At 36.6% G+C, this 10,463-nt stretch overlaps 1 protein-coding gene across 1 annotated transcript; it reads right to left on the bottom strand.

Moving 5' to 3' along the window:
- Window positions 1-8,827: 8,827 nt before the first annotated feature.
- On the bottom strand, window positions 8,828-9,414 carry LOC113931532 (PH-interacting protein-like). The gene has a single exon (XM_035725826.1). The coding sequence runs from the start codon at window positions 9,387-9,389 to the stop codon at window positions 8,910-8,912; it is 480 nt and encodes a 159-aa protein (XP_035581719.1). The 5' UTR covers window positions 9,390-9,414; the 3' UTR covers window positions 8,828-8,909.
- Window positions 9,415-10,463: the final 1,049 nt, after the last annotated feature.

Here is a 10,463-nt window from a genome sequence, read left to right as displayed (position 1 = left end):
AAATTATTTTATAATAATGAAGTGGCATAGTTAATGTAACCTATTCATAAACATATGCAGAATAATATGTTGAAAAATCCCATTGGTACCAGTAAATTTGGGACAGACTTTTCATGAAGTGTGTATAGATTTAAGTTTTCATTGCATCCAGTTAGACTGATGAAAAGGTATTTCAATTGATTCAAGGATAATGTTTTAATTTTTCTCAATGAGTTATTTGAAAAGCTAAGTCTTTGTAAAATCATGTTACTTACTATATTTATAACTGAAATGTTTTTTTTTTAATTTTATTTATTCACTTGGGGAAGGGCAGGGGGAGAGAGAGAAGCAGACTCCCCACTGAGCAAGGGGCCTTATGGTGGAAATCAATCCCAGGACCCTGGGATCATGATCTGAGCTGAAGGCAGATGCTTAACTGACTGAGCCACTCAGGCATCCCCATCCGAAATCGTTTATAGTCTCTTTGGTTAAAGGAATATCCAAATATTGCTTCTCAGTGACTCATGACTTTATACAATCAAGTGTTCATACCTCCTGACAACCTGTGACATTCTGTATTCCAGAAAATAAATCCTAAATGATATCTTCTTGATTTCAATCTGTTTTTGAGATTTCCCACAGGATCCTGAGAAAATCACAAAAGATCTTTCACTTTGCAAAAAGAGAGGTGCTAGAAGTAATTAGATTTATTTCATATGTTTTCAGTTGTGTAGGAAGTGTCATCAAATCAGAAGAGATGTTTAACTTCCCCTAATTTAAGTTTGTATGGAGAAAATGTTATAAATATTTCAGAAATTGTGTGACGTTCTTAGAGACCTGCCAATATCCTTGCTGTCCATGATATGTTTGGGTGCTGTTTTGCCTGAGAATACACAACAGTGCAGTGTCATGAGTCATAACTTCAGTTATTTTTAAAAATGTTGTATGACACAGAAACAAGAAAATTTCCTTGTCAATTGTATTTATTTTCACAACTAAGTCTCATCAGATATTTAAGTGTGGCTATTTTAAGTCTTTTGTCACCCACACACAGTTTTCTGTTTTAATTTGAGGCTTCCCTGAATGTGCTTGCAAGCCAGAAAGCTTGCCTTTCTACGAGACCCATGAAAAGGATTATGCCAAGTACTCTGGAGCACTTTTGAGAGCCTCACTTAAGTAACGGCTGAACTGAGTCAGGATTTGCAGAATAGTTGAGAGGCTGATAAGTTCATGAGACTCCTAATTCAAGATCGAACTGAATGAGAATTAACAGCAGAGGACTGAATGAGCTTCTGAAGGATGTTTATGGGTTTCCTTTAAAACATTTATGTTTTAACATTTTATTTTCTGAATGTAATGAACCCATTTCTTTTCTCTTGAACTAGTTATAATTTATAACAATTGAGTAGAGTGTAATTTTATAAAGAGATGAAACATTTATTTTTTTTCTTGCCTGATCCTTCCAGAATTCAGAAACTCCTATTCAATATTGTTATTTTCAAGGCAAAATAATTGTTTGCACAGGCTTAATAAAAATCTGTTCTTCTTGTCAACAGAACACAATTGGCAACATTGGTATACAACTAAAGCTTTGCCTGGAATGCCATATTTTAGAATGATGCTCATAGAACCAGGTATGACCACACACTTTGAAAGAACTAACCTTGACTTTTTGAAGCCACTGCTTACAAAGCCCTCTTGGAAGAGCGAGCCTGATGCCTGGCTTACAGGATCCCCAGTATTTCAGGTCAGTAAGGAAGGTCACTTCCTGGCAGGCCCAAGAAGTTTGAGATACTTGGGGGACTTTGAGGAGAGGAATTTATCCAAATTTAGTAGGTACCACAGGTGAAATCTGCTGGTGAGGTCTTGGCTTTGCTTACTAGCCTTAAGAGGTTTTTAAAAGCCCAATTTAAAATTCCTTATAAGAACTTGCAGCAAAGCATAATTTAAAAGGCCTGTGTAGTAAATTATCATTCTTGCTGCACCCATGTAAATAATCTGGCCAAATCTAATGAGCGACATATTTTGTGACCAAGAATAATCTTTCTTTGAGATTGTCTTTGATGAAAAGGGGCATGACTATAAGAGAGAAGGTTTATGTTTCAATTGTAAACTATAGCATACTATTGTAGATTATAATATTCTGGTCCTGTTCATTATCTGTGAGCTATTTTGTACCTCCTTGTAAACTGCATGATTTTATTATCTACCTGGAAATTGGACTGAATCCTGTCATCTTGCCCACACTGTCAACCACTAGCAAATTTTTAATTCTTGCAACTTCCTTCAGTATCCAACTGCAACTCTCCAAGCTAACATTTCCCATTTTTCTCCCTCCCTCCTGACTTGGCATCACTGAGAACTGAAACCTGATCAACCAGATCCTTATCAAGACTCTGGGTTGCCATGTAGTTGGTCCTTTCTCCCAGGAGCTGAAGAAGCACTGAGAATTATAACTCATTGACTAGATATATACATCAAAGGACTCCTTCCTGCAAGCCACTACACCTGGGCTGGATTTCTTCCTGGAAAAGCTGCTGTCTGGGTCACTAAGTAAGTCTGGCAAAAAGCTCAGATGATGCACTCTTATATGATAGGCAACCAGGACTGGGCAACATCCCTAAGAGCACTGATAACTTCGAGAAACCCAATGAGCAGTGCTGCATAATCAAAAGATTTCCTTCTACCAACTGCCTGCATGATTTAATGTATTAATATTTGATACAACATTTTATATTGATATTTCTCTTTTTCATTATTGATATCCCTCTTTTAAGACGCCTGACACTAAAACAACTGACCTTTGCTACTACCCCTCAATGGATGGTTTAATTAATTTTGCAGTAACGATGCCCCGATCAGTCCTGAGTCCCCTTGTTTACCTATGACAAAACCAGACACAGACCCTCCAAATTCCTTTTTTTTTTTTTTTTTGGTCTCATAATTAGTTGAACTACTACCTCACTGATCAATAGAAACAAAGCTTTTTCTCCTTTTTTCAAGCCCCTGAATTTTGGCCCACCCTCGGCCTGAGTCAGCACACAGCCCCTCCTCAATGGCTCCTCCAGGAAAATAGGGGCGGCCACAGATGAAATCATTGTCTGATTTACTATCTGATCAAGCCATGGTTTCATTCCACTTCCCAAACCCAGTTCTTTCTAGCCTTATTTACTCCTCTCTATAAAACAACAACAACAACAACAACAACTCTATTTGCCTAACTCTTGAGATTCTTGCAGATCTTACAGGCACAACATTCTCCCCACTGCCATAGTCCCTCCTTTCACTTGCAATAATGCTTTTGAATGAAGTCTCTCCTTACTAAGAAAAAAATTAATTTACCATGTATGTGTAGGTCTATTAATTAATTCTTAAAATCAGGTTGTGGGTATCTCCCAACTTTGTTCTTTATAAAAGAAAATTGCCATGTCTATGTTTTTTGCTTTTCCACATAAATTTTGGAAAGACCTTGTCAAATTCTACAAAAACACCTGTTGGGATTATGAAGACGATTGCACTGAATCTCTAGATCAATTTGGGGAGAACTAACATCTTGACATATTGAGTCTTTCAATATATGAACACTACCAGACCTCTCATACATTTTTGGTGAAAATACAAAATGGTACAGCAACTTTGGAAAATAATCTGGTAGTTTTTATATTTTTAAACACACACATGCTGTATTTTCCACCCACTCCACATGTAGGTACATACCCAAGAGAAATGACCACATATTTATATACAAAGACTATAACTGAATGTTTACATCCACTGGAAACAACACACACGTTCATCAGTGGGGGAATGGTTAAACAAACTGTGATATGTACCTCCGTGACAACTCAGCAGCAAAAAGGAACAATCCACTGATACATGCAAAAACAAGGACAAATGCCAAAAAGCATTATGCTAAGTGCAAGAAGCCAGACCCCAAATTCTACAAATGGTGGGACTCAATTTAGATAACATTCCGGAAAAATTAAAACTTCAGGTATGGAAATGAGATCAGTAGTTGCCAAGGATGGGAAAGGAGGGAGGGACTGACTAAAAGTGGCATGAAGGTACTTCTCCAGGTGATAGGCATATGTTCATATCTTGATTTTCAGTAATAGTTACTTAAAATTGTCAAATTTCATGGAACAGTGCACATTAAAAAAGGGTGAATTTTACTATATGGAAATTATACTACAATAAATGAAAAAATGTAACTGAGAAAAGAGGACAAAATTCATTGGAGATTGCTTTTCATATTCTTTTATTGTGTGATATTTGTTCAATTTTGTTGTCAATTTTATGCTGGTTACCTATTTGTTGCATCTTATTGTATGCCTTTTTTTCCCCCACTATTCTAGGTTTTTGTTTTGTTTTTGCTTTGTTTTTGTTTTGTTTTTTTGCTGAACAAATAGAGAGTAGAATGGTGGTTACCAGGGCCTAGGAGGTGGAAGCATTGGTGAGATGTTGGTCAAAGGGGACAAACTTGAAACTAGAAGGTGAGTACGTTCTACAGAGCTAAGGTACAGCATACTGATTATAGTCAACAATACTGTATTTTATTTATTTATTATTTAAAAAAATATTTTGCCTACCTTTTTTAAAAAAGATTTTATTTATTTTGAGAGAGAGAGAGAGAGAGAGAGAGAGAGAGAATGCACTGCCCCAGCAGGGGGAGAGGCAGAGGGTGAGGGAGAGAGAGAATTTCAAGGAGAGTCACACTGAGCGCAGAGCCCAACATGGGGCTCCATCTCACAACCCCGACACCATGACCTGAGCCAAAATCAAGAGTTGGACACTTAACTGACTGAGCCACCCAGGCACCCCTTTATTACTTCATTTTTTAACAATACTGTATTTTAGACTTCAGAGTTGCTAAAAGACTAGACCTTAAATATTCTGCCTTTTCAATTTAAATATTTCTTCCTCTCTTCAGGTCATAGGAATTTTCTTAAATAATTTTAATAACTTTTACCTTTTATCACATTTAATCTTTCTGGAATTGCTAGAAATTGATGTTTATCCCACTTCCCACTGAATTGATATTCTGTGTCTTTTCCCTGCTCCACTGGCCCCCCTCCCCTTTTTTTTTTGGCTTTCTCCTTTTCTAGCGTCTGTTTTGTTATGTTTTCTTGATTTTTATCACCTACTACTGATTTTTACTTTTTGAGCCATTTTGCTTTTAAATTCAGTCTTTATTTTTGATCTCCTATTACTTTTTAATCATTTTAGATCTTTGTATTATTCATTGATTTTTTAAATATTTCAGAAAATATTTAATTGGATTTCCTTTTTGTTGTTTTAAATTATCTTCTGTTCCTTTAATTATCTTCTCCCCCACTTTTCCATTTTTGTGTTAGTTTCTATTGCTTACTCTTTCATTTATTGCCATCTTCCCTCAATGTCTAACAGCCTGAGGGGTCTATCTGGTTTAGAATGAGACTGTCAGTGAACTTTGTATGGGTCTAGAGGGTCAGAATTCTTTGCTTTAGGATGAACAATTTCATCTCCATCTTTATGCCTAAAGATTCCTAAACATCAGACTGAGAAAGGGCATTACTCTGGGGTTCAACTTTGGTTCTCTCAGGCCCCATCTTTCAATTTCAAAGTTTTCTGTAAGGTTTTTAGAGTAGCTACATGGATTCAGATGACTCTGTATTAAAATGAGGTGAGGTGGTATTTAGGGATGAATTAAACACTTCCATAGTGGAGAATGACTTTTGTCCCATTAAAACCCCCATTCTTACTATAATTTTCCACCATACATGTGGTCTCTAAGACTAAATGATCTCTGAGATTTTGCTACATGTGTCATCTTCCTTCACAACAGCCAATCTCTCTTGAATGGTTGAACTTTCTGCACATGTTCGAAGCTGTTGCTTCTTTGGTGTTCCATATTTTATAAAGTTTTTTTTTTTTTAGTTCTTTCATTCTCTATTGGAATCTCTCGTTTTTAAAACATTGTTGTAGAATGTACCCTTCTTCTGATTGCTTTAATATAATTCTATGGCCTTTTAAAAAGGAGAATTTAAGTAAATGAGCTAAATTTGACATCTTGCATCCCCATTTACTTAATCATTTTTAAAATTAATTTAATTCCAGGGCGCCTGGGTAGCTCAGTCAGTTGAGTATCCAGCTCTTGATTTTGGCTCAGGACATGATCTCAGGGTCCTGGGATCGAGCCCCACGATGGGCTCCCCACTCAGGGGGAGTCTGCTTGAGGATTCTCCCCCTTTCTCTCTGCCCCTCCCACTGCTCACACACACACACTCTCTCTCTAAAATAAATCTTTTTAAAAAAATAAAAGTGATTTAATTCCAAATATACCAGTAATTATTGTTCTTGGGTATGAAAATGAGTCTATTATTTTTTACCATAAAGGCACAGAAAAGTATAAACAAGAAAAAGTAGTAAACATATATTGAATTTCAACAGACATCTGCTACTAGTATTGCAGTGAATTTTTTAGAGATTATTCTCTCTTTTCTGCCTTTTTTTGCCTCCATTTCATATTTTCACTATCACTACATACATTTACATATATATCTATATATACATTTTTGTTTGTTTAGTGTCTATTTATCATACATTTTATAAAATACCATGTCATATGTATTCTTCATATACCTTAAATTATAAAAGAAAAAAGATAAAAATTCAGTAATTTCATAGATTATCTCAAGAAGAAAATCTGGGGTGCCTGGGTGGCTCAGTTGGTTAGATGTCTGCCTTCGGCTCAGGTCATGATCTTAGGGTCCTGGGAGCAAGCTCCACATTGGGCTCCCTGTTCAGTATGGAGTCTGCTTCTCCCTTTCCCTCAGTCCCTCTCCCCCACTTGTACTCTCTCTTTCTCAAATAAATAAATAAAATCCCTAAAAAAAAAGAAGAAAATCAAAAGCAGAGAAGTTACTCAAAGGAAAAGAGAGTGAAATAATAAAGATAAGAATGTAAATGATAGAGAAAATAAAGAATCACTTGTGTGACTTGGCAAAGAAAAAATACAAATCACTGAAAAGAATAGTAATACATATGTTCCTCTGGAAAGATTATGTCAAAAGAAGAGAAAAGAATGCCAATGTAAAAGAGAGAAGAAAACAAATGAAAAATAAATAACATAAGAGAAAATATAAAAGGAAAAGTCACTATATATATAGTAGATACCTTTAAATTCGTAAGGGAATATAATGAATAATATGCCAGTAGACAGGTGACCTTAGAAAACATGGAAAATATTTTAGACAATAAACATTTATTGATTCAAGAGAAAAAGTAGAAAATTTGATCAGTTATAAAAACTGAATGCATTTTACCATCAACCCAAAATATACTTCCCAGCTTGAGAACACCTCCAAACCCTCCTGTCCCAGAGAATTATACAGGCTTGTTTTAACAGGAAAAAAGGATCACTTAGTGTGCAATTTCAATAAATCGAACATTTTGCTATATGTAAGGTCATATATTCATGCCTATATTTCCAGCTTCAGCTCTTCTATACATGTACATCATTTCATGGACCGCATACAAGGAAGTCAATTTTTTTCATCAAATGCAAAAAAAAAAAAAAAACCCTTCATATTTTAGTCTCTTTGACACATGGGTTTATTACATTTACATATATCATTTTATCTGCTATATTTGGGATTTCTCTTCCCACATTATTTTTATACTTCCTTGCTATGCATTTGTGGTATGAGATTTAGACAATACACAATATAAATTTATAACCTAGCACATTTCATTTTTTGTTTTAATCTGTAGAAATATCAGAACCAAATGTGTGGTCCAACTTAAATATTATAAGGACATTATAATGTGTCTTTTTCTAGAGTAACTTTACATCTGTTCTTTTCATAGTATTTCCCTATATATATAATTCCTTCTCATGTTTCATTAATATGTATATATATTTTTTAAATTTTTTATGTCATCCTTTCTTAAAAGAATTATTTATTTATTTATTTATTTGGGGGCGAGAGAGAGAGAGAGAGAGAGAGTGAGAGAGAGCGTGAGCAGGGGGAGGGGCAGAGGGAGAGGGAGAGAGAGAATCTCAAGCTGACTCCCTGATGAGCACAGAGCCCCACACCAGGCTCCATCTCATGACCCTGAGATCATGACCAGAGCTGAAATCAAGAGTCGGACACTTAACTAACTGAGCCACCCAGGCACCCCTTTGTGTCATGTTTCTTATTGTAAGTTACCACACACAGCATTTGAAATATAAGGACAAGTAAGTGTAAAATGACGCCCCAAACTCAGAAAGTCAGACTTAGCAGAAACTAGAAAGAAATTTAAACATAAGCCCTTATTTACAGAAAAACCTTTTTTGACTAAATTTTTTACCTATTAAGCCTGTAATCTTAGTACATCACCAGACTTTCTTAAACTTTTTCAAAATTTTTTTTGGTTTTTTTAATTTAATTTTATTATGTTATGTTAGTCACCATACAGTACATCATTAGTTTTTGATGTGGTGATCCACGATTCATAGTTTGCCTATAACACCCAGTGCTCCATGCAGTACATGCCCTCCTTAATACCCATCACCAGGCTAACCCATGCCCCCACCCCCCTCCCCTCTAAAACCTTCAGTTTGTTTCTCAGAGTCCATAGTCTCTCATGGTTCATCTCTCCCTCTGATTTGCCCCCCTTCATTCTTCCCTTCCTTCTCCTAATGTCCTCCATGCTGTTCCTTATGTTCCACAAATAAGTGAAACCATATGATAATTGACTTTCTCTGCTTGACTTATTTCACTTAGCATAATCTCCTCCAGTTGCATCCATGTTGGTGTAAAAGTTGGGTATTCATCCTTTCTGTTGGCTGAGTAATATTCCATTGTATATATGGACCACATCTTCTTTATCCATTCATCTCTTGAAGGGCATCTTGGCTCCTCTCTTAAACATAGTTTTTTTCTTTTTTTTTTTTCTGAGTCTTTCTAAACTGGGTTTAAATCTTTATTTTTATTTTGGGAGTCAACAATGCTGGGTGGGCTACCATAGTTAATTGGTGACTCGGGTGGTCTTCCACAATGCAATGCAGCCAGAGCAGATCCTTTCCACACAACATGCTTGCAGCTTTTATTTGTGCGTAGCAAGGACTGTCTTCCAGCTCCTAATAAAGTTTGTACTCCAGGAACGCTTTGTGGAATTTCTTGTTCAAGAAGAGGTCCTAGCCGATGACATATTTGCAGCAAGTGATCAGGTGCTAAATGTCTGTAATACTTCACCAGATTCTGGTAGGTCCTGGGATGCTCCTTCCCGGTCCAGTCGGTGCGGCAGGGCAGCAGCTCCTTCTCGGCCACCTTGCGGATCAGCACCTGAGCCGCCTGCTGACAGGGTCCATCTTCCAGGAACCGGGCGATGAGGAAGTAGAGCTCCGATCGCAGCTCCGAGAGGCCTTTCCTCTCACAAGACATGTTTATGGGTCACTTCAGGGCTGCTGGCGGGACACCCCGCCGCCGAGGGGAAGCGGGGATGGTGCCGCCGCCTGCCTTAGAGCTGTCACTGTGTGTTCACGAGCCCAGCCTCGGCTCCACCATTCAAGCAACGGCGGCGGAGGCGGAGCTTTCAAAATTATTTTTATTTTTTTTGCTTTTATTAAAAGAACTTTTTATAATCCATTACTCAATTAGTATGAAATGATGAATGCTGTCTTCTATGATTTTTGTGTAAACTAAAAAATTTAAATATTGAACATTCTGCTTGGACATTACATATGTGCATATTGTTTCTGCACATGTGCAATTTTATATGAGGTAATTCTACTTAGAGATAGCGTTTTTATAGTCTTAGGACATTATGGCTTGGGCTTTTGGCTCTAAATTTCTCTGTTTTCACACTATTTATTTGAGTGTATGCAATTCAATGAAATCATCTCAATTACTTGATACTTCCTTAATTTTAAAGGAAAGTGCTCATACAAATTACTCACTACATACAGTAGACTGCTAGGAAAAATCTAAAAGTTTTGCTGCTCCTTTCCTTGATTTATGTAGTATTGTTCTTTTTAACACATCAAATTATTTCAGTGATATCTTTGGCAGGATGTTTTACTAAATAACACGTGATTCATGGCAATGGAATGGATGTTCTAAGCGTGACTGTACTCTCTGATGTGTTTGCTGATTAAGGATGTTTGACAAACTGTGTCTCAGCTGTGGTGCAACCCACAGGCATTTCTGTTGTGAGAAGCAAATGACAACATCTCTAATGGTAAAAAGGCAACATGGTGCCTATGTTTCCCTGACAGTAAAGCTTTTATCGCTAACATTCAGAGGTCACAGAAAATGATATCCCAATTCAGCACATACAAACTCTCAGCTTTCCCAGGGCAAAATCCACAGCAAATAGGCCAATATATGAAGCACAATGGAGAAACATAAAAACTGCTATTGGGCTCTGGAAAATTATATGTTATCTCCAGCTGTTAATTGTAGGTTTAGTGCCTTTTGTTTTAATTCCAGAGATGTGCAGAAGTAGAACCCTTCATT

This window comes from Zalophus californianus, chromosome X, assembly GCF_009762305.2.
Source record: "Zalophus californianus isolate mZalCal1 chromosome X, mZalCal1.pri.v2, whole genome shotgun sequence".
NCBI classification, from domain to species: domain Eukaryota; kingdom Metazoa; phylum Chordata; class Mammalia; order Carnivora; family Otariidae; genus Zalophus; species Zalophus californianus.
Note: the sequence above shows the minus strand (reverse complement) of the source record. Positions and strands in the feature narration are given on the sequence as shown.